The following is a 25,653-nucleotide window of genomic DNA, read 5'->3' on the forward strand; positions in this document are numbered from 1 at the left end:
AGCGCCACTTCCAGTTTTCTAGTGGTTTTTATTGGAGATGAGAGTCTCACAGACTTTCCCACCCCAGATGGCTCTATCATAATCCTCAGATCTCAGCCTCCGGAGTATCTAGGATTACATGTGTGAGCCACTGGCACCCGGCTCAAAAGTACCTTTTTAATTACAGAACTCTATATTGACTGTTCATATAAAAATGTTGAAGCAAATACTTTGCTCATCTTCCAATTTTTTATGTAACATTCAATTTTCAATTCTCACTTTAGTCTCATAATTTAAATAATTGCTAATACAAGGAATACACCTAATGAAGCAAAATCTTTTCACTCTAAAATTGTTACTTAATAACCAGCAAGTCTGACAATGTAGTTTAACAGGATGGCTGACTGGGTACAAATAGCACATCTCTAAGATGGTTAAGACCAAAGACCTTTGAATGACCTTCATGAACGACTTACCTTGAATTGTAGATAGTGCACTGGTGGTGGTGTCATCACACTATTGAATGGAGCAAACCTATGCTCATACCGAACTTGTTCACTATCAAGCTCAAATTTGGGTTTGCGTACTTTGCCATCCATGTCAAATGCTACCATGGTCTAAAGGAAAATGGAGTAAGAAAAAAAGGAAAACATATATAAAAGTCATCATTAATACAGACTTGAAAACAACTCCTTGCTATTTAAATGTCTCAGAAATCAGAAACAAGAAAAACTGACCTCTTAGTATTTTTTATGAGCTATGTTTTATACAAAAAAAAAAAAACCTGAAGTTCCAGTATTATTGTCGCAGTGTAATTACACCACACGCCCATTTTTTTTTCATGTTTCATACTTTTGCAATTTTTTCAGGTAAAAGCTTCCAGTAAAAGAAACAAATAGCAACTCCCCAGGCACTGGCAGCTCATGCCTGTAATCCTATTCAGGAGGCTGAGATCACAGTTCAAAGCTAGCCTGGGCAGAAAAATCGGGGAGACTCTTATCTCCCATAATCCACCAGAAAACCAGAAGTGATAGAGCACTAGCCTTGAGCTAAAGAGCTGAGGGACAGCACCCAGGCTCAGTGTTCAAGCCCCATGACCCACAGAAAAAAAAAAAAAGAAATAATGTGTAATTTTCTTAAGCATAGGCCTTGTTTTTCAAACATCCTCTTTTTGCTTTATGGATTTAATATAATCATTTCAAATAATTTCTTGAAATGCCTAGTGCAATTTAAAAAAAGTCCTTACTATCTCTTGGAAATGTCTACTTCAGTTAACCTCTCATTGTGCAGTCCATTCCCTTCCTAATGCAGACCTTTAAACACCACATTTCATATTTTCAACAGAACCTTTACTGTCATATCAAAAGTAGCTCTTCTCTTACTGCCCATGTCACATATGGCTTGTGTGGTATAATCTAGGCATGTGTGAAGCAAGAACCAATGTACTCAGTACAAAGGATCTGAAACATAAAAGTTTTATGAATGGAAAAAAAAAAGAATCTAACATATAGCAAGGGTTCAAATGCTTGTTGTTGAAAACAACTAGAATTGAAAAAAGGCAATTGAAAAAGGCTTTAAGCAGATAGGAAGAAAACAAAGGTAAAAAAAAGAATCTGGTAAGAGTCATGGTTTTTTCCCATTTAAAATAAACTGTATAATATATTTAGACAGGAAATGGAGTTTTGATTTTTAATGACTTACTTTAAACATTCCAGCACACATGTTCTGATAGGCTTGGCTCATTGTGATCTCACGGCTCAATGGACGAACTGTAATTAAAGAGAAAAATCTTCCATACACATTTTTTCTACTTAAATTACTTCAGAAAAGAAACTAATTTTTAAAATCTGCCGGGTACCGGTGGCTACACCTGTATTCCTAGCTACTCAGGAGACATAGATCTGAGGATCATGGTTCAAAGCCAGCCCAGGCAGGAACGTCCATGAAACTCATCTCCAATAAACCACCAGAAAACTGGAAGTAGCACTGTGGCTCAAGTGGTAGAGCACCTGCCTTGAGCTGAAGAGCTGAGGGACAGCGCCCAGGCCCAGAGTTCAACCCCGACGACTGACCAAAAAAAAAAAAAAAAATCTGCTGGCTGGGTGCTGGTGGCTCACATCTGTAACCCTAGCTACTCAGGAAGCTGAGATATGAGGATCAAAGTTCAAAGCCAGCAGACATAGAAAGCTCCTGAGATTAGTATCTCCAACTACTTAAAAAAGCCAAAGTTAAGGGCTGGCAAGGTGGCTCAGTGGTAGAGTGCTTACCCTGCATGCATGAGGCTCTGGGTTCGATTCCTCAGCACCACATAAGAAGAAAAAGTTGGAAGTGGCATTGGGGTTCAAGTGGTGGAGCACTAGTCTTGAGCTGAAAAGCTGAGGGACAGCGCCCAGGCCCAGAGTCCAGGCCCCACAACCAACAGCCCCCAGTGGTACAGTACTGAACTAGAGCAAATTAGCTCATGGCCCCAAGCTCAAACTCCAGGACCAGCATTAAGTAAATAAAACTTCCAGACTGTTCACTAAAATGAAAAATGACATTCACTTCTGCTGCCAGAACTTTGACTAAAATCTACAAACAATAAAATACAATTGAAAAGCTAAACAATATTGTGCTCCCAAAATACTTAATACTACAAAATTCTAGTTGTAAGTAAATTTTAGACTTTTCTGTATAGACACTTAGCCTGTTATATATAGAAAATCCATGAACAATCATTCTATTCTCTATAAAATATCCACCCAAAGTACTTTATGGACCCAGTCTCAAGGAGCTGTGATTACCTTCCTACACCTACTACAAAGGTACAGTTATGCAGTAACTTCTCCTCTCAGTCATGGGGCTCTGTGAAAGACCAATGATTGCCTATTTAGTTGCCTAATCTGTTTTTGCTTTTCTTTGGGGGGTCCAGTCATGGGGCCTGAACTCTGGGCCTGGGCACTGTCCCTCAGCTCTTCAGCTCAAGGCTAGCGCTCTACCACTTGAGCCACAGTGCCACATCCGGCTTTTTTCTTTTTGCTTATGTGGTGCTGAGGAATCGAACCCAGGGCCTCAGGCATGCAAGGCAAGCGCTCTACCACTGAGCCACCTTCCCAGCCCCCCTAATCTGTTTTGTCACACACAGGCTACTTCTTTTTCTGAGACTGTCAGATACATGGAACAGTAAAGAAAGAACAATGACAGGAACCAAAGGCTGTATTACCATTAATGGAACTCAAGTCTTTCTACCTTTTCATTTCTGAAGGGATGGCAAACAAGAACTAAAATGTAACATTAACTCACTTATTACAAGTCATGAAGAGCTCTCCATCTATTTGTCAAAAACAAAATGTAACCTAATGTTCTTTATTTATTTCAGAACTAGCAAGGACAGGCTGAGGCAGGAGGGCCATGAATTTGAGGTCAGCCTGGGCGACACAGGGAGACCCTATCTAAATAAGCAAATATGTATACACATGTATAAAAACATAGTCCACAGCACCTTTCTTTTTTTTCTTTGTTTTTTTACTGCTACGGCCTTTCTGTTGCTCTTCCATTATCCTTTCTTCTGCCATTTGAGAACCATCAGCACGACTCAGTGTTGACATCAACCATGCATAAAGGAATTCAGAGAGATACCTTAATGGGTAAAAAGTATTAGTAAGTATAGATGTCTAAAGAGATACATATACTAGGTAACAATGGGTAGTGTTATCATTTTATTTTTGGTCTAGTGATTGGACATAGGGTCTCATGCATTCTAATTGAAAGCACATGTTCTGCTACACTGTCATCTCCAAGTGTACAGTTTTATAATGCTCTGATGTTTAAAAAATTTACATAAATTGATCATCTGAATATCTTATAACAACTGAGTACTGAAGCAATTAGCTTTACCTTCCTACATTTTACACATTTCAAAAGACTTTTTTGATAATGATAAACATAAATCAAATGAACCCCCATGAAACTTTTTAATATCAGAACACATATTAATTTTTTATTTATTTATTTATTTTTTTGTCGGTGATGGGGCTTGAACTCTGGGCCTGGGAGCTATCCCTCAGCTCTTCAGCTCAAGGCGAGCGCTCTACCACTTGAGCTACAGCACCACTTCCAGTTTTCTGGTGGTTTTATTGCAGATAGGAGTCTCACGGTCTCTCCTGCCCGGGCTGGCTTTGAACCGCGATCCTCAGATATCAGCCTCCTGAGTAGCTAGGATTACAGGCGTGAGCCACCAGGGCCCGGCCACATATTAATTTTATTACATAAGTTCTTTATGTGTGTTTGTATTACTCACAAAATAAAACAAAGCAAATAAATTAACAAATTGTAAAAAAAACAACAAAAATAAAACCCTTATTGGCATTATACAAAACCATTCTAAAAATAGGAATATTCAAGGTTATAATTTACTTATACTTGCTCAATAAAAAATGCAAATTTGAACATTCTACTAGATAATTTTCAGACATTTTATAAACATCACATTCAGCTAAACCACAAAAGTAGTTTCAATTTAAGAGAAATATGTATTTTTATAATACAATCAGTAAGAAATAAAATTAAGGACCATTACCATACTGAATGAAAGCTAATAAAGATTTGCAAGAGATTTTATGATCTCTAAATATTTCTAAAATTTCCCATAAAGACATAAGGCACATAAACACATATAAAACAGGACATTTTAAAGCAAAATAAAAACTAGTCAAAAGATATCACTAGAATGAGTAAAATACTATACTGTAAAGCAAAACAAGACAGTTAAGGTAAAAAGCAGTATTTTCCTTTTCTGATAAAAAGCTGCAATGTCATATGGAGACAAAATGCTTGGCACTGAGTTTAAGAAAAGCACTTGTTATTTTCCCCTAGCACACTGCAAAATCTGAAGGTCTGTAATGTGTATCTTCACTCAGTCAAGGATTTTGATAGGCAACTCCTAGTGCTTTTTATATTTGGATCCTCTGTAACCTAGGGGAAGATGAGTGAAGAGATGACAGGATTCAGGGCTGTCCTCACAAACATCAGATTCTTCAAGCACTTTTATGAAGTTCTTTATTAAAATTAATACTCAATCACATTTAAGGAGAGTGAGAACACTGATAGACTGTATCACTTGTTCTCAAACAGTCATCAACAGGCTGATAGCAGCACTACCTGGGAAGTAGAAATGAAAATGACTGGGTCTCATAGTAGATTACTAACCCAGAGGCTGACAATAGGGAATGTGCCTACTAAATGGTTATAGTGTATGTTAACATTTAAGAACACTGTGTCTGCTGATTTTTAAAGGACATACACACAATCAGGGATTATATTCATGAACAACAAGATTATTCTGCAAGCAATCAATTTGTAATTTTGAACCCCAAAAGCAGTTCAGAACTAATATGAAAGTCACAGACTGTAGACAAAATTCAAGTTTCTCTACAAACAAGAACCTGCTTATGATGTAGATATATTTGTAATGAAATGTATGTCATTAGTTTGCTGAAATAAAATTCTGGTTCTTGGTGTAAAAAGGCATATAAAAATTATATTTGTTCTAAGGAATGAATAGGAAAAACATCTCTTTAGCTGTTGCAAGCCACAAAGAAAGAGAACTTGAGGATGCTCCCCAAATAAAAATCAACAGAAGCTTGTAATCCTAGCACTTGGAGAGCTGAGATAGGAAGATCAGGAGGTTAAGGTCAACCAGGGCTATTTAGCAAGATTCTATCTCAAAAGAAGTTTAAAAAAAAAATTCAAGAGTTGTATCTACTGTGAGCTAATAACACAATGTGTCCCATTAACTTTATAAACACCTCTCAGTAAGGGTCATTTGGTATTATTTAAATAAATGTTAACAAAATACCCCAAGTTATTATCTATCATATTACTGCAGTTACTCCTCAAATTCAATTTTCATAACCAGAACTCTGGAAAGATCTGGGAAGATCTTTGCAGCTCATGATAAACACAACAGTCTGCTCTGTTAGCCTTTCTCAGAGCAATGACTCCAAAAAAGGTATTTCTAAATTACATTAGTTCAAATATGAGTTTCAAAGACAAACTGAAAGCCTCTAATATACCAAATGTTATTGTTTGTGATCGGCAACACATGACATCATTCCCTTCAAATTGCTTCTGTTCTTTGCCAGCTAAGACAATACAATATACCTAAATTCATTAACACTCAATTCTCTTTAATTATTTTCTGTCTATGACAGATTGTCCATGCCTAAAGTATTCTTTCAATGACCCTATTCCTACATTTACTTATCTCATCTTCCAGTGAAAGGGAAGAACAACTATGCTAAGGATCATCTCCCAGTGCCTCCAAAAGTATGCAGGCAAAGGTGCAGGGCCACAGTTTAAAGTGCTTATGCAACCAGTGACCACTCCAGTAGATGGTTTCTACTCAGAAGATCTGATTTCAGCTGCTTTTGCTATACAAGTACACCCACCATTTGTTTCCAAAGAGAAAAAGCAAAAGGTCTTCAATTAATACATTTACTTTGGAAACATTACTAGTAATTTTCTCATAAATAGGCAAATAGCTAGAAAAACATATATGATATTACAACATTAAAGATATTCATGTTGAGCTAGTTCTGATTTTCAACAGGTTTTTTAAATTATACAACAAATGAAGTCAATTACACTTTATTTACAGATGTTCTGTCAGATCTTATTTACTCCACCCATTCACCAAATTGATCTCAAATTGTACTCTTACCAGTATATGTAGTAGTATTCGTGCATGCTATAGAGTTCCAACTCAAAGCCACTTAGGAGATACTGTATCATAATTCGAAGGTTATGGTAAAGTACCCAGGTTCCTAAACAGGCCAAATGTTGCCTTTGGGGTTCCTGTTTCAACAGCATAGTGTGAAGGGCGGCATCAACCTTCTCTGCCTATAAAATCAAATGTCACAGAATTGGCCTTTTTTTTCTTCTAAGTAATAGAGCTTTAGAAGTCTTAGTGGAGCCAGGCACTGGTGGCTCATGCCTGGAAAACTAGCTACTCACAAGGCTGAGATGTGAGAATTGAGGTCTGAAGCTAGCTTGGTCAGGAAAATTCAGGAGACATCTATTTCCAGTTAACTTCCAAAAAGCCAAAGTAATAATACTAAGGGGCAAGATCCTGAGTTCAAGCCCCAGCAATGGCGCACAAAAACAGGGAATGGAAAATTTAAATTTCATCACTCAAGAGCCTCCTACTTTCAAATGCATTGTTAGTTAGGTTTAGATCCAAGTTCTTTTTCACAAAAGCTAACACTTAATCACTCCTTAAAACTAAAAATACATCCATTTCAAAATAGAAGTAGCTCAGATTGTGAGTGGTTATTCAGGGCCTTCAACCCTGTAACATCAGCCTCCTACAAGCCTGAGACAGGAAGATTGCTTGTGTCCACAGGTTTGAAATGAGCCTGGGCAACAACCAATCAAAAATTCCTCAAACAAGTGACTTCAGGTTTTTAATTATTAGTTAATATTGTTGCTCACAAACTTAAAATTAGTATTTTATAATATAAACTTGCCCTGAAATAGTTGTACATGTACTTCATAATTTATCCTGATTATCAACAAATAACTTAAAATGTCTTTTTATTCCATTTCTTCTCATAAAGTTTTCCTTTGGTATATGAAAATTAAATTTTAAGTGAAAAGTAACCTCATCTCCTTATAGTAAAATGTTACAATACTCAAGATACTGATTTTAAAACTGTTTGAAAAATATCTAGAGCAAGTATGTGAAGTTGTCTTTTTTCTTTTTTGGAAACAGAGTTTTGGTAGCCAAGCTGGCTTTGAACTTGTACTCTTCCTGCTTTAGTCTTACTACTGGAATTACAGATGCATGCCACAACATCCGGGTTTGAAATGTTTAATTTTAGAGAAGACAACAACTTAGCGCTTACCTCATCTTGCAAGGTAGCAAATTCCTCAAGAATGTGACCAAGCTTATCTCTCTGTCGAGCTCTGTTGTGTCCATGGATCTGAATAAGACTACAAAATGGCTGGAATACACACATAATTTGTTAATTGTCAGAACATTTCCTTATCCTAAAAAGACAATATTCCGAGTTCTCAAAATCTAGCTTATGGAAAAAAATGCTGAGAAAAGATAAACCTTATCTATGCATATTTTTAAATAAATGCACAAGAAATTATAAATAACAAGAAAAAGTGGCTGATTTTGAAACTTGCTTGTTCATATGGCAAAAATATCTTCCTTCAATTTTTAGACATCTTCCTGCAATGTCAAAAAAAATTTATTTTAAACCAAGAGCCAATATACAAAGGATATGCTTCTGTGCTGCTTCACATATGCTAGAATGGCCTAAGAATTATATAGCTTGTGTTATATGGCTCATATCTATGAACCCTGATTGAAGGTCTTCTATTCCTACTATCCATACATAGTCTCTTCTCATATTATCTCATTTCACTACTCAGACAACAGACATGCTTGGTCTTTAAAACTATGAATATTTTTTTGAAGTTTAATTCTGCTTAAATTTGAATACTTTGTTAAACACCTCAAACAATGACTACCTTCCCTATAAGAGGTGTAAGAGAAGTGATGTTTGAACATCTTGAAACTAAAAACTCAAAACCCAAATCTTTCCAAGGGCTGACAAGATGCTCAAAAATTCCTACATTTTGGAGTACTTTAAATTTCAGATATTTGGATTAGTGATGCTTTACTGTGAATGCTTCAAAATCCAGATAAAATATGAAACACTTTTAGCCCCAAGTATTTCAGACAGAGATACCTAAACCTGTATTTGCATTTCACTCTTCAAATACTGGGAACTTTATAGGACAGTCATATGACCAATGAGGATAAAATGTTAGTAATAAAACTGAAATCTCAAGCTGGGCACCAGTGGTTCATACTTGTAATCCTAACTACTCAGGAGGCTGAGATCTGAGGATCATGGTTCAAAGCCAGCCCAGGCAGGAAAGTCTGTGGGACTCTTATTTCTAATAAACCACTAGAAAACTGGAAGTGGCATTGTGGCTCAAGCGGTAAAGCACTCTCCTTGAGCTGAAGAGGTCAGGAACAGTGCCCAAGCCCAGAGTTCAAGCCCCACAACCGACAAAAAAAAAGAAAAAAAAAGAAATCTCATCTACTGGATTCCTTTTATTATACCATACACTTCTTTCCTACCTACACATTTATTTAGTAAATGGATTAGGCCCCAAAGAGCTTTCTGGTCAAGTTTTCTAAGAAGAACATCCATATAACTAAGTAAGAATGACTAAGATATGCAAATAGGAGTGTGCTTCATAGCTGGGAGTCAAAACACACAAAGGTGGTATTCAAAGGCCCTAGGGAAATGTCATCCCAGGCTAATTCTGTATCTAATAATTCATCAGGAAGGCTACAGACCATAATGTCATCCATTCAAATGTTGAGACAATTTGTTTTTAATTCAATCACTGAATAAGAAAGTAAATGAAAACACGGATATTGTAGGACTTAGCACCCATAACTTTCAAATATCCAAGTGGTAGTTCTTACCCGAACACAGTGAGTCACAAAAGAGTCAATACAGTCCTTAGCCTGGTGATTATTATATAGGCAGCACCTGTAAGATAATAGTCACACATCATTAAAATCCAAGTATTTAGTTTTGACAAATGAGTCAGTGATTACTGTAGATAGTGTTAACAGAGAAGGTAGGAATGGAAGTGGAACTGTGGCTCAATGTGGTTAGCGCTGGAATTTTGCCAAAGAGCCCAGGGTCAACGCATAGGCTCTGAGCTCAAGCCCTACCAACAACAACAAAAAAAAAACAAAACCAAAAAACAAAAACAAAAAAACCATTTAAACATTCACAGAGAAGGTGGGAAAAGGAAAAAAATGTAACAAAATACATTAAATTGAAAAATGCTAAGAGTAGCAAGCTTAGCTTATAAAGATTTCACTACTATACATGTAAATGTGTGATATTTCTAGCCGGGCGCTGGTGGCTCACGCCTGTAATCCTAGCTACTCAGGAGGCTGAGATCTGAGGATCGCGGTTCAAAGCCAGCCCGGGCAGGAGAGACCGTGAGACTCCTATCTCCAATAAACCACCAGAAAACCGGAAGTGGCGCTGTAGCTCAAGTGGTAGAGCGCTCGCCTTGAGCTGAAGAGCTGAGGGACAGCGCCCAGGCCCAGAGTTCAAGCCCCACGACCGACCAAAAAAAAAAAAAAATGTGTGATATTTCTAACTCCTTTAGGTAATAATTGAGCATTTAAAATTGAGTGCAATAAAATCAAACTAGTAAGGAGAAAAAGGAAAAGCTCCATGTATTTTCCACCACCATGGAGCATGTTCTTAATAGTAACTACACAGTAATTATTATACAGAATCCCAGTTCTCTAAATATGCCTACTCCTATCCAACCACTGACTATACATCTTTCTCATACCCTATCTGCTATCTCAACAAAATGATTCCATTAGCTCAGTTTCCTTAGCTCAGTTTACACTACCATTTCTTGATTAACACCTTCCACAGTAGTTCTCATAGATCTGCTTCCTGGCCCTGAGAACTGCAGAGGATAAATAGGATTTAAAAAAAAAAAATTAGCCAGGCTCTGGTGGCTCATATCTATAATCCTAGCTACTTAGGAGGCTGACACCTGAGGATCACAGTTTGAAGCCAAGCAAGGCAGGAAAGTCCGTGAGACTCTTACCTCCAATTAAGCACCAGAAAACCGAAATGACTTTGTGGTTCAAAGTGGTAGAGCACTAGCCTTGAGCAAAAAAACAGGGACAGGATCCAGGCTCTGAGATCAAGCCCCAGAATCGACAAAAATTTTTAAAAATTTTTAATTAACTCTTGTGAAGATCAAGAACATCTGCACTAAAGAAAATGAGGAAAGCTCTAATAGGAGCCAACAATTTATAAATGCTTGTCTGTACAATGGCAACAGCCTCAAAGATAAAACCTTTAACACTGAAACAGAAAATAATAGTGCACATGGCATCAAGGAAGAAAAAAGCAGAACTACAACAAAGAAGTAATTAAATAAAATACCCTGGAAAGTGTTGGATGCAGTAGACCACACATATAATCCTAGCAACTTGTAAGGGAGAGATTGGGAAGATTGTGGTTGGAGAGTTGGAGAATAGCCTGAGCAAAAACTTTGCAAGATTCCATCTGAGCCAATAAAACTTAACTGAATGTGGTGATCTGCTTCTCATTCCAGCTATGCTTAAACAGAAGTGCATGTTCCAAGCCATCCTGGACATGAGAGCTTATTCAAAAATATAAGCAAAGCAAAACAATAATTTTAGGGCATGACTCAAGTGATAGAGTTCCTGCCTAGCAAGCTCAAACCTTGAATTCAAAACTACAGTACAGCCAAAATAATAATAATAATAATAATAATAATAATAATAATAATAATGATGCTAAAAGATTCTTTAAAGGAAGAAAATTACATAAGGAATCTAAAATACAGCAACCTAAAAAACATTCTGGATTTTGGGGAATGATATGTATTATATGATTACATTATTATTATTACATGATAATGACTTCAGGGAAGGAGAACTAAAATTATCCCTATTTGCAGATGATATGATCCCATATTTAAGGGATCCCACAGACTGATTAAAAACTTTGGTAAAGTAGCAGGACATAAAATCAACCTACAGCCGGGCGCTGGTGGCTCACGCCTGTAATCCTAGCTACTCAGGAGGCTGAGATCTGAGGATCGCGGTTCAAAGCCAGCCCGGGCAGGAAAGACCGTGAGACTCCTATCTCCAATAAACCACCAGAAAACCGGAAGTGGCGCTGTAGCTCAAGTGGTAGAGCGCTCGCCTTGAGCTGAAGAGCTGAGGGACAACGCCCAGGCCCAGAGTTCAAGCCCCACGACCGACAAAAAAAAAAAAAAAAAAAAAAAAAATCAACCTACAAAAATCAGTAGTTTGTAACCCCTCTGTACAGTATTTTCACAATGAAAAACTTATTAAAAAGAAAATAAAGTCACATATGAGGGGAAAAAAATCAATAGTTTTTCTGTAAGCTAACAATGGGAAAATTGGACTGTAAAGAGGGAAGCAACTCCATTTGTAATAGACTTTAAAAAAACAAAAACCCTAGGAATTAACCAAGATGTAAAGAACCTCCACAGTGCAAACTATAAAAACTTTGAAGAAGAAAATCAAAGACATCAGTGGAAAGATTTTCCATGATCCTGGATTGGCAAAATTAATACTGAGAAATGGCAATACTGCCCAAAGCCATCTACAAATTCAATGTAATACCCATCAAAATCACATCATTCTTCAATGAGACAGAGAAAGTGAAAAATTCATATAGAATCACAAAAGGCCCTGAATCACAAAAGCAATCCTGAACAAAAAAAAGTTGTGCTGGAGGCAAAACAATATCAAACTTCAACTCTACTACAGAGTGATAGTAATGAAAACAGGTTGATACTGGCATAAAAACAGACTTGAAAATGAATGGAACAGAAGATGCAGAAATAAACCAGACTTACTGCCATTTAATATTTGATAAGGGAGCTAAAAAACATGGGCTGGAAGAAAGCCTCTTTAACAAATGGTTTGGGGGGGAGGGAGATAACACATGCAGAAAATGGAAATTGGATCCCTATCTGTCACCATGTACCAGTATCAATTCAAAATGGAGCAAAGACCTCAATGTAAGATGGGGACCATGAAACTATTACAGAAAGAGGTAGGAGAAACATTAGGACTCCTTGGCACAGGGTAAGAACTAAGTAAAGATACAGAGGTGTAGCAGATCAAAGAAAGACATGATAAACTAGATAACATCCAACTGAAAAGTTTCTGCATGGCAAAGGACAAACTAACAAGCTAAAAAGATAGTCTACAGAATGGGAGAAGATTTTTGCCAGCTATACATGAGACAATGGCCTAATATCCAGAATATACAGAGCTTTAAAAAATTAAACCTCAAAGAACCAATAACCCAATTAATAAATGGACTAATAAGCTATCTTCTCAGAAGTAAAAATGGCAAATAAATACATGATGCAGTGCTCAACATCTATAGCCATAAAGGAAATGCAAATCAAAACAACACTGAAGGGATCTTGTAGACTTTTCTACCTGAGCTGGCCTCAAATCACAAGTCTCTTAATCTCAGCTTCCTCAAAAACTAGGCTTACTGTGTAAGCCGCTTGCAACTCTCTATATGAATGTGGGAGCATGTGCTCATGCTGGAGACTAAACCCAGGACTTTGCACAAACTAAACATTTGCCCTACCAATGAGCCACATTCCCAGCTAGATACTAATTCACATGCATCAAACTGTCAAAACTAAAGTCTCATAATGTAAAGGTTACACTGGGAAAATGGGAGCCTTTTATAGAATGGTGGCTGGCATAAAAATTGGTTCATTTACTTTGGAAAGAAATTTGGCAAAACTATGTTGAAGTTCCACATGCTGTTATGATTCAGGATTCTAAGAATATATTCTACAGCACCAACTTTTAAAAAAATTATTGTACAGGTAATGTACAGAGGGGTTACAGCTACATGATTCAGGTATAAGGAGTACATTTCTTTTTAAAAAGTATGATCCCCTTCCTCATTCTCTTCCAGTTTTTCCCCTTCCAACTTCCTTTCCCATTTCCAATATAATGTCTAGTGGGATTCACTGCTGAATTGGTTCACCCTTTGTCTCACCATTTCTGTAGCACAAATTTTAATAGAAATAAATTTGAAACAACTTAAACATCCAACTGCAAAACAGTTGGTAAAATAAACTCCAGGGCTTACTAAATCAAATAAGTCTGCATGGATTATGTTTAGATATTAAAATCCCAATGAAGAAAGAAAAAGCATACTGTAAGTATGTGCAAATTGTGATGCAATTTCTGTAAAGTTTAAAAACAGATCTGGGTGGCATGCACATAGAATCCCAGCTAGATAGGCTGCAAGATTGATGGACTAGTTTAAGGATGGATGGGAGCAAAAAAAAAAATAGCATCCTCTGAAAACAAAAGTGGTTGAGTGCCAAGGGCCCTGACTTCAAACTCAGTACTGGCAATAATGATGATGATGAAGATGATGATGATAAAAAATAGAACATGGTGGGGCTGGGAAGGTGGTTCAGTGGTAGAGTGCTTGCCTTGCATGCATTAGTCCCTGGGTTCGATTCCTCAGCACCACATAAGCAGAAAAATAAGCAGGAAATGGCGCTGTGGCTCAAGTGGTAGAGCGCTAGCCTTGAGCTGAAGAGCTGAGGGACAGTGCCCAGGTCCAGAGTTCAGGCCCCACGACTAGATACCCCCCCCCCAAAAAAAAACAGAACATTGATATACATATTTGGTGATAATGTACAGACTTTCATAGGAGTGATGCAGATGAGCTACAATGTCAAGGCTACTTCTAGGATCAACGTGAGAGGAAAGAATGGAATAGGAAGATGATTTGGAACTAAGTCAGCAATTCTCAAAATACAGCCTGAATTTCCTTGGTGGTAGGGTGAATTGAGAAACTTTCTGAGTATAAAGTCAAAATACAATTAAGATCCTATCTGTCTCCCAAATCTCTCACAAATATACAGTGCACATTTCCCAAAGGTCTAGGCATGTGACATCACAGCAGATGTCAAGCCATATTGTCAAGTTCTTTTATCCCTGGCTAGGGCAACTCTTGAGGTTTGTAACCTACACTGTCTGCACAGTCCCCTATAAGTTTCCTACAAGACTAAATAAATCAGTTACTTTCTGTGAACTCTATACTACTTGGTTTTCATTCCTTCTTTTGTCCCTCTTGCCTACAATTACTGTCTTTTCCTGGTCATACTTCCTAAAGCACATTGATGTGAGCTTGCTCTTAGAGTCTGTTTCCAGAAAAACCCATCAAAGATGGTACTAGAGTTTTACATAACATGTGCCATGATTTATGCAACTAATTGATAGTAAGAATGTTTATATACTAATTATTCTTAAAATATCCCTATGTTCTTGTCTTTACACATGCTGGTTTATTTCACTAAGAAGTAGAAATTCAGTCTTCCCTTTCCTCTGGAAAAGCTCTACTTATTTCTCACAACGCTAACTTTGTACATTCTTTGTACATGCTATCTCTTATGATGTGTTTTGGATCAGTGATTCTCAGAACATAATTTCTATGGGGACGTGATCCTAAACAATTTTTATACATTTGTTATACAGAAGTAAAGAGAAACTGGGTTGAAAAAACACACTATAAAATTAATTTTTATGTACATAAAATGTTTTATAGCCGGGCACTTGTGCCTCATACCTATAATCCTAGCTACTCAGGAGGCTGAGATCTGAGGATCAAGGTTTAAAGCCAGCCTGGGCAGGAATGTTTGTGAGACTCTCATCTCCAATTAATCACTCAGAAAACCGGAAGTAGTGCTGTGGCTCAAGTTGTAGAGTACTGGTCTTGAGGGCTCAGGGACACTGCGCAGGCCCAGAGTTCAAGTCCCACAACTGACCAAAAAAAAAAAAAAAGTTTTATAATACTTACTTAGGGGAAAGCACCGGAGGACTGACAAAAGACCGAAGAGCATCTTTCACCATGTCTTGCATGAGATGAGTTCCAAAGACCTTTTTGTTATCCACTAGAAAAGTAGTCTTAAAACAAATGTTATATGTATTAGTAATAATGCCGCCAAAATACAGTGGTCATTACTGAGACATACCACCTGGAAACATTACAGAATGTCAAAATGATTAAGACAGTGGTGAGTGGGTATTTTTCCTCTCTTCCTAATATTAGGAAGAAAATATTTAATCTTTCATCATATTAAGATAATAGCTGTAAGTTTTTTTTAAATATGCCATCTACCAGGTTAAGGAATTCTTTTTATTTGTATGTTTAAAAATAATAAACGGATACTTAATTCTCTAGATGCTTTTTCTTAAATCTACTGAAACTTCATTGCATGGTTCAAAATTCCAGCTTACATTCCTAGGATAAACCTCACTTGGTCATAAACTCCACTTAGTCCATTTTATGTTTTTATACAATGCTGGGTTTCATTTGCTATTATTTTTCTGAAGATTCTTGTCTGTGTTGGTCTAAAAGTTTCTAATGTTTGTGATGTCAAGTTTGGTTCTTATATCCAGTTAATTTTCTGATTAGAAGGTATTTCATTATGATTTAAATTTACTAATGGATATATGGTTATCCAAACTACTTTGGTAAATTTTGGTAGGTTAGTCGGTTAAGAAATAGATCCATTTTATCTAAGAATTAATAGACATAAGAGCTATGTATAGTATTTCCTGGGGCTGGGAAGGTGGCTTAGTGGTAGAGCGCTTGCCTTGCATGCCTGAGGCCCTGGGTTCGATTCCTCAGCACCACATAAGCAAAAAGAAAAAAGCCAGAAGTGGCACTGTGGCTCAAGTGGTAGAGTGCTAGCCTTGAGCTGAAGAGCTGAGGGACAGCACCCAGGCCCAGAGTTCAGGCCCCATCACCGAACCAAAAAAAAAAAAAGAGCTATGTATAGTATTTCTATATTGTTCTTTTATACACAAGCTCAGTAGTAGTATCACATTTGGGAATGGGGGACTGTATCCAGGGTCCAGTATTTGCTAGATAAAGGGTCTATTTGAGTCATGTTCTCAGCCCACTTCTTTTATTCTTGATATTAATAATTTGCATTTTTTAATCCTGTCTAGAAGTCTTAGAAGTTCATAACTGATATTTTCAACCCTGATGATCAATGGAGTTGACAGATGTTGCAGCCAAATAACTCACATCCAAATAACTGATATTTTCAAAGAACCAGCTTTTGGGTACGCACGTTTTAACCTACTTTTTTATTTCTTATTTTACTAATTTCAGCTCTTTGTTATTTTCTTCTTTCTGCTTGCTTAATTTGTTCCTTTTTCTCATCTCTTAAGGTGGAAGCTTAAGTTACTAATGTAAAATGTTTCTCTATGTGATCATTTAATGTTACAAATTTTGAGTTAAGAACTACTACATAGCTTGGATACTCCATCTCCAAATAACCAGCAAAAAGTCAGGCTGGAGGCATGCCTTAGTATCGTGGTAGATCTACAGTCAAGGAAGCAAGCCTGATCAAATGTGAAGCCCTGAGTTCACCTAAGAAACTAACTCAAGAATTGCTTTAGTTTTGTCTTACCGAATTTGTACATTTTCACTGTTATTCAATTCAAAATGTTTTCTTTTCCCCCAAGCTGGTCTCAATCTCATGATCCTCCTACCTCATCCTCCTTGTTGATTACTAGCAAGCACCAACATGGCTAGCCTATTTTTTGTTGTTGTTGTTAATGCTAGTAGTGGATATTGAACTCAGGGCATCACCCAATTGCTTAGCTTTTTTTATTTCCTGGTCCTGGACTTGAACTAAGGCCTGGGAGCTATCCTTGAGCTTTTATGCTCAAGACTAGTGCTCTACCACTTTGAACCACAGTGTCATTTTTGGCTTTGAGATAAATTTTAGATAATTGGAAATAAGAGTTTCATGAATTTTCCTGTCAGGGCTGTTTTGAACCATGATCTTCAGATCTCAGCCTCCTGAGCAGCTAGGATTACAGATATGAGCCACCAATGCCTGGCTGCTTAGCTTTTTTATTCATGGTGTGGTGCTTTACTACTTGAGTCACATCTGGCCTTTGGGCTGGGTAGTTGGGGATAAAAGTCTCACGATTTTCCTGCCTATTCTGCCTATGGGCCACAATCATCTCAGCCTCATGAGTAGCTAGAATTATAGATGTAAACTGTCTTCCTCTTCACTAGGCATGGTGGTATACCTGTCAATTCAGCTATGGTAGAAATTATAAATAAGATTGTGGTTCAAGTCCATCTGAGGCAAAAAGATCCTATTTTTTAAAAAAATGACAAGATCAAAAAAGGTTGTGAGTTTAACCAAGGGTGCCTATGAAGCGTAAGAACTTGAGGTCAAACCCCAAAATCATTAAAAAAAAAAAAAAAACAAGTGCAGAACATCCTTTAAAAGCATCTGCCTTTTGCTCATCAATCAATAAAATAATATCAATTGTCAGACATCAATGGCTTGGGCCTATAATCTTAGCTACAAAGGAGGCTGAGATCTAAGGATTGTAATTTAAACCAGCCTAGGCAGTAAAGTCCATGACACTTTTTTTTTTTTTTTTTGGTCAGTCGTGGGGCTTGAACTCTGGGCCTGGGCGCTAGCAGTCCCCCAGCTCTTCAGCTCAAGGCAAGCACTCTATCACTTGAGCCACAGAGCCACTTGTTTTTCTGGTGGTTTATTGGAGACAAGAGTTTCACAGACTTTCCTGCCTGGGCTGGCTTTGAACCTCGATCCTCAGACCTCAGCCTCTTGAGTAGCTAGTAACTAGGATTATAGGCATGAGCCACCAGCGCTTGGCCCCAAGACACTCTTATCTCCACCTAACAACCAAAACAAAAACAGGAAGTAAAGCAGTGACTCAAGTGGTACAGCACTAGCCTTGATTTAAAAAGCTCAAGGACAGCCTCCCATAACCCAAGTTTAAGCCCTAGGACCAGCAAAAAAAAAAAACTGACAATACAATATAATTTACTGTTTTAAGTATTTTGATACTAAAGTAGAACTTACTTGTAACAGAGACCTTGAAAGAACACATGGTGACTGTTCACTAAACTCACAGAAAAAATCCTGATACATGGAAAAAAAAAAGTCATTTGAATGAAAGGTAGACATGTTTTCATGAGTCTAATTTTTGAAAATGACATAGTATAGAAAATATGGCAAATAGTGAAAGTTACTTCTACAGCAATTGCCTATAACAAATAGACAGTAACTAATTTTAGAGCCTACATTTTAAAAAAATACTGCTCAATAACAGGACACAATGCATTATGAAAACAGTAATAGCAAAACTTCAGTTTCTATTTCAGAAAACTAAATCTTGAGTAACCATGTCAATTCCAATAGAATCATGTTATATTCACTACTGTATTACTGACTATTGTCAGAAACTATCTTTGGGTGAAGACAAAAGGATATAGGTTTGCATAAGGAAAAAGATACTTTGTCTCAACTTTACTAAGACTTTTAGGTCTGATCCTCTTTGAGAATTCCTTCCTTCCTTCAGTGACTAGCACCAGAGGCACCAAGGCAGAAACATCAAGATCTTGTTGAGCTCCTTTGCCAACCCAATATTTAATTCGTCACCAATATTTTACCCATTTAGCTACCTCACATTATCAATCTCCTATTATTTTATTCCAAGTTACCATTATTTCCTCATTGGAGTATACTAACAGTTTCTTAATTTGTTTTCTGTGTTTATTTTGATTCCTTCCGATCTTTTCTCTACAATGCAGCCATTGTATCTTTCCAAACTCAAGGATTTGTCTGTCTGCTTGGGCTGGCAAATGTGAGATCCTTAGTTTTCAGTCTCCAGAAAAAGCATGAGCCACTGGTGCCCAGCTCGTCACAATTCTTACACTAGTACAAAGATAAAAACCATGTCTTTCTCAACTTGAAATCTAAACTGAGAATTTACAATCCAGAAGTGATTATGCTGGTCTGTAACTAGTAATTACAATTAGTAGTTCAATTATATTACTACCTGGTATCTAATGAAATATATCCAAAAGCTACAGATAAAGCCTCAGTTACCTACTGGTTAGAACAAAGGTCAATTCCCTAGATTCCTAGGATGGGCCATAATCTCAGATCCCCACATGAATTGGTGAAAATGACCGGCGAAATATCAGCTTTTTGTACGACGAGCTTATCAAGACCCAAGTCAGCCCTGCTGCTTGTTTTATTACCAACAACAATAACAATTTAACTACCAATAGAACAGAAATGTGATTAAAACAATAGCATATTGTTTTAAATAGTATATTTAAATACTTAATATTTTATATTGTTTTAAATAGAAATTGCTTTAAAACAATAGTATATTAAAAGCATATCACCTTATAGTCTATAAAATAATAAAATAGGTTGCTTATACTTTAAGACCTTACAATCTGAAAAACACAAATACCTATCCATATAACTGGGATCAGAAAAGTAGATACAAAAGCATGAGTAAAATCTCTATTCTAATTCCAGATATGAGATATCAAATATGGTTATATACTGTCTTAGTTTGCTTAGCTAGAAAATGAACTGCAAAATAAATTATTTTATGGCTATCATCCTTTTTACTTTAAAATTCTATTATTCTAATGAGTAAAAGCAAGCACAACTCAAAGTAACAGAGGCATTATCAATAAGAATTTCTCTAAGGAACAAAAGCTAAGTTGGGCTTGAATGACAAAGTCATCACAAAAAAGAATATAAGCAAAGGTATCAATCTTACATCCCAGAGACTGAGCTAATGTAAGAAATATAAACTAGATAATTGTTATCTCAACGAACACAGATACAATGGCAAGTGCAACCAAAAGAGGCTTCAGAAACAAAATGACATGGGGATATAAATACATACATACATAACATGCGCGCGCGTGCACACACACACACACACACACATCCACACATACAGATTTTCTCTCATTCATACCAAAGTTCTTGAAGACAAAACAGAGTTCAAATCTTATTCTTAAAATCCAAATGAACCACCCAATCTCTAAACTCTAGCTTCTTAAAAAATGTATGTATGTATAAGCTGGGCACCAGTGGCACACGCCTGTAATCCTAACTACTCGGTTCAAAGCTTGCCCAGGCAGGAAAGTCTGTGAGATTCTTATCTCCAATTAACCACCAGAAAAGCCAAAGTGGTGCTGTGGCTCAAGAGGTAAAGCAGCTTGCCTTGAGCTAAAGAGCTGAGGACAGTGCCCAGGCCCAGATTTCAAGTTCCACAACCGACCAAAAAAAAAAAACTTGTATGGTATTTTCTAGCTATTAGGAAAAAAGATGCAGTAGGATTTATTCTTGGGATGGCCAATCTCTAAGAAATGATAAATCATTCTGTAATCAAACCAAAGATATATTTAACAATAGATTTATACCTACCAGGATACAATGTAAATTTGTTAAGTTCACAACCTCACATACAGTTTTTATTCTATCTATTAGTCTTGCAAAATAGTTAACCATTTCTTCTCTTTTAATTATTTTTGCATATCGAGGGAATGTGGGTGGAAGTAGCCTCTGGTTCACAAGGGGCTCAAAACCCATCATAATTGGATGATCTAAACAAAAAAAAAGAAAAAGGTAAGATTTTTAAAGTTTCTCTAAATTTTAAACTGCAAATGCTATTAAATATGAAGTGAAAAATACCAGTTTCAAAGGCATCTCAATTCCAATCTCAGTCCTAAAAACCAATTTTCACTTTATAATTTATATATACGCTCATATACACATATATAGACACATGCACACACACATATTTTTAAAAAATGAGATGAACAGATTTACTAACTTCCAAATAGTATTTTCTACTTACATAATGGTAATTGTGGAGATGGGAGGGGATTCTACCTAAAAATGAACTCTAAGCCAAGAATGTGGTAATACAGGACAGATAAAATCTCAAGTGGAAATGCTACATGAAACCATAAGATTTTAAGAAAGGTAAAATGGGAACATACTACTGTAGACCTCTTTCCTCTCAATTACCAAATAATGGAATCAATTCAAATGTAACTACATAATGACCCAGAATAACACAATATCAGCCCCTAGAGAAGTCCTGCAAGGATATGGTACTGAGAGGTAATTATAGAAATCCATGATGTTTCAAAGACAATATTACCATAGATCCAAGGGTGAACAACCTTTCTCCCTGTTTCTGTTCCCTCCCCACCCTACCAGGGTAAGCCTTTTTGCTTATAGTTGGTGCTCTACTATTCAAGCCATGCCTCCAGTTCTAGCTTTTTGGTGGTTACTTACAGATAAGAAGTTTCGAGGATTTGTCTGTCTGCCTGGGCTGGCAAATTTCAGATCCTCAGATCTCAGCCTCCTTAGTAGCTTATAAATAGATTAGAAGCATGAGCCACTGGTGCCCCCCTCATCACAAGTCTTACATTAGTGCAAAGCTACAAGCCATGTCTTTCTCAACTTGAAATCTAAACTGAGAATGTACAGCCCTGAAGAAGTGATTATGAATTTTAATTCAAAGTTCTGCTAGTCTGCAAACAGAACAAGTTGGTTGTCACTGGCTTTGCCTACCCATTATGTGATGATAGCTTAGTCACTGTCTTTTCTAGTCTCTAAAATTTTGCTCTAATCTCCTTTACCTAGCCTTTTCCTCTCCATCAGTTATGTAATCTTAAAAAAATGACTTCATTGTACTGAGTTTCAAAAAATAAGCGCAGCTGTTTAATTTTCCAACATTACTTTTTTCTAATTCTTCCTTAATGGTTGCCACCTTTACCACAAACATCTAATTCAATTACACACTTTTCATTTTTCAAAAAAATGATTGGCTGGGGTTGGTAAGGTAGCTTAGAGGTACAGTGCTTGCCTTGCATGCATGAGGCCCTGGGTTTGATTCCTCAACACCACATAAGCAGAAAAGGCCAGAAGTGGCTCTATGGCTCAAGTAGAGCACTAGCCTTGAGCTGAAGAGCTTAGGGACAGCGCCCAGGCCCAGAGTTCAAGCCCCACGACCAAAAAAAAAAAAAAAAGATAGGTTATCTTAACATATCAGACTTGAAAATATACACCAAAACATCTGTCACTATGAGGCTATAAATTTAAATTTTTAATTTCCACTAGCAACAGCTAAAGAAGCTCAAAATCTATAAACTAAACCAAATAGGTAATTATGATAGAACATAGGACAAGTAAGACCTGGGAAATCCTAGTAGATTTTTGTGTTTTGTTTCTTTTGACATAGAATCTCACTAGGTAGCTCCCAGGAATTCAAAATCTTCTTGCCACTTTAGTGCAAAGATTTATGGCATAAGCAGGCATCACCACATAAAGCTGTAAAGCTCCAATGTCTTACTTGAAAAGATGATGTGAATGTTAAAGTACTGACTAAAAATTTAAAAGACATATTAAAAGTAAAGACAGCCAGGTCCCAGTGGCTCATGCCTATAATCCTAACTACTCAGAAGGCTGAGATCTGAGGATCGTAGTTCAAAGCCAGACTCTTATCTCCAATTAGCCACCAGAAAATTGGAAGTGGTGCTGTGGCCCAAGTGGTAGAGCCCTACCCTTGAGCTGAAGAGCTGAAGGACAGCGCCCAGGCCCAGGGTTCAAGCCCCATGACCAAAAAAAAAAAAAAAAAAAAGACAGATTACAGAAAGGCAAAGAGCAATTATCTGCTTCCATGTATTTTTTCCCTTGCTTGTTCAATGAAGATACAACCAAACTTTCTGAATCCAGCAATCACATCCATCCTTTCAATTTCAGTATGTACTAAATATGAAAACGACTCCAAAATCAGTTCTTACATCAATTTTCTACAGCCAAATATTTACTAGTGGCCTGCTGTAAACCATCATGTTAAAACAAAATTCCCATTCAGTTCTAAACTGCCCTCCTATCTCATATCTATCTGTTCTCCTACCTCTTTATCTGCATAAAAAGATTAACATTCATCGAATAAATCTACAAGTAAGTAATTTCTGGATCTAGTTTAATTCTTCTTATTCTCTCCCTCAACACCATTAAGTCCTACCCCATGCATATCTTTTTAATGAGCAGCTTTTACCCAATGCTTTCATGTTCTCCACAACCATTTTGTCAGTAGTTGAAGTTATACTACTGTGAAGGTAATCTCAGAGGAAAATAATCTATATTGCTGTTTTTTCCTTATTCTTCTCAAAATATACATTAGAATGTCATTAAAAACTTTTTAAAAAAAAATTCTGGGCTGTCCTTTAGCTTTTGCACTCAAGGCTGGTGCTCTACCTTTGACCTATAGTTCCACTTCTAGCTTTTTAGTGGTTAATTGGAGATAAACTATCATAGACTTTCTGGCCCAGGTTGACTTCAAATCTTGATCCTCAGATTTGGAGTAGCTAGAATTACAGGTGTGAGCTGTAGAATAACCTAAGTAGCAAGGATTACAAGCATGAGCCACTGGCACACAGTTTTATCTAGGTTTTTCTTTGTTTTTTTGTTTTTTTTTTTTGGGGGGGGGGGTGTGGTAGTGGGGCCTGAAATCTGGGCCTGGGCGCTGTCCTTCAGCTCTTCAGCTCAAGGCTAGTGCTCTACCACTTGATCCACAGCACCGCTTCCGGCTTTTTTTCTTTTTGCTTATATGGTGCTGAGGAATCGAACCCAGGGCCTCAGGCATGCAAAGCAAGCGCTGTACCACTGAGCCACCTTCCCAGTCCCTTATCTAGGTTTTTAATCTACCTACTTAACTTTTTTCTTTTAATTGCTAGGAAATAATTAAAAGTAAACTAGGCTTAAAAGTCTTCGAAAAGCCAGGTGCTGGTGGCTCATGCCTATAATCCTAGCTACTCAAGAAGCTGAGATCTGAGGATCGCAGTTCAAAGCCAGCCCGGGCAGGAAAGTCCATGAAGCTCTTATCTCCAATAAACCACCAGAAAACCGGAAGTGGCCCTGTAGCTCAAGTAATAGAGCGCTAGCCTTGAGCTGAAGAGCTGAATGAGGGACAGCGCTCAGGCCCAGAGTTCAAGGTCCACGACCAACAAAAAAAAAAAAAAAAAAGTCTTAGAAAAATAATAAGATTCTCTAAATTTATAATTTCACTTGTTTAGGAATAAACAAGTTACCTTAGGAATAAGGTAACTTTTTATTTGAAGTTTATTCAAGTTAATTTTACAAAACCAATTTTTCTGAGGCTTATCAGTATACAAGCAGAAAAATATATGCACAGGGAAATTTTTAAGACTGTTTTGAAACACAACAAACTATAAGATATAGCTATTAATGAGCCTTTGGAAATTATTCTCTTCAGATAATCAGTGGGGCTGACTGCAGATACAGAAAAGGGCAGCCAACTAGGACTCTGCAGCAGTCAGATTGAGGGCCCAACTTCTAACTCTGCAAGTACATTTTCCTTCCTTGATTCGCACATTATTGGAATTGGTGGGAGGGAGTCAGGTGAACAGTCCAACAGTCCAAGTAGAGAGGCAAGGTCCTTTCTCTGCTGCTTCCAGGAACCTGAGTTAGGAACCTGGATCTGCCCTCTTAGCTCTGGAAACTTAGGCTGCCTGAGAAGTAGAACAGAGACTGCCTGCCTGCTCTTTAGCTGCATAAAGGTGATGCTGGCAGCCAGGCACACCACAGAAGGCCTCAGCACTGGGAAATGATTGATTCCTTCTCTCCTCCCCAGGTTTGTGACCCATTTATTTATTTATTTATTATCTATTTATTTGCCAGTCCTGGGGTTTGAACTCAGAGCCTTGACATTGTCCCTGAGCTTCTTTTGCTCAAGGCTAGCATTCTACCACTTGAGCCACAATGCCAGTTTTTTCTGTTTATGTGGTACTGAAGAATCAAACCTAAGGTTTCACGCATGCTAGGCACTCTACTCCTAAGCTACACTCCCAGGCCTCTCATCCTTTTCTTAATGGATGTTTTTAATTAGTATGCTAACATTTTACATCCCCAAGTTTAATTTTCTGAATAATTACTTCTAGTAACCCTGAAATTCTCTTCCCATGTCAGATATGTGACTGTTCTTGCCTTTGCCTCATCATAAAATGTAAATAAAGGCTGCTGAGAACTTAAGAAAAAAAAAGAAATATCAAAATCTGTAAAATGTGGCATACTTCTGCAATGCAAATTTAATATCCTTTGACATAAACCAACAAATTATTCTGCTGTAGTCACAGTAGTTTTCATAAAAGTAGC

At 37.2% G+C, this 25,653-nt stretch overlaps 1 protein-coding gene across 1 annotated transcript in view; it reads right to left on the reverse strand.

Moving 5' to 3' along the window:
* Naa35 (N-alpha-acetyltransferase 35, NatC auxiliary subunit) overlaps nucleotides 1–25,653 on the reverse strand; it is an 81,298-nt gene that overhangs the window by 2,499 nt on the left and 53,146 nt on the right. Inside the window, exons 12-20 of the mRNA XM_070035462.1 lie at nucleotides 20,887–21,065; nucleotides 18,508–18,567; nucleotides 15,444–15,550; nucleotides 9,473–9,539; nucleotides 7,863–7,961; nucleotides 6,680–6,858; nucleotides 3,461–3,597; nucleotides 1,681–1,748; nucleotides 456–596 (exon numbers count right to left, since the gene is read on the reverse strand). Coding sequence (XP_069891563.1) covers nucleotides 456–596; nucleotides 1,681–1,748; nucleotides 3,461–3,597; nucleotides 6,680–6,858; nucleotides 7,863–7,961; nucleotides 9,473–9,539; nucleotides 15,444–15,550; nucleotides 18,508–18,567; nucleotides 20,887–21,065 — 1,037 coding nt within the window. The remainder of the gene's footprint in view (nucleotides 1–455; nucleotides 597–1,680; nucleotides 1,749–3,460; nucleotides 3,598–6,679; nucleotides 6,859–7,862; nucleotides 7,962–9,472; nucleotides 9,540–15,443; nucleotides 15,551–18,507; nucleotides 18,568–20,886; nucleotides 21,066–25,653) is intronic.

Source organism: Dipodomys merriami, unplaced genomic scaffold (genome assembly GCF_024711535.1).
Source record: "Dipodomys merriami isolate MVZ:Mamm:240054 unplaced genomic scaffold, mDipMer1.0.p SCAF_26, whole genome shotgun sequence".
Classification (NCBI taxonomy): domain Eukaryota; kingdom Metazoa; phylum Chordata; class Mammalia; order Rodentia; family Heteromyidae; genus Dipodomys; species Dipodomys merriami.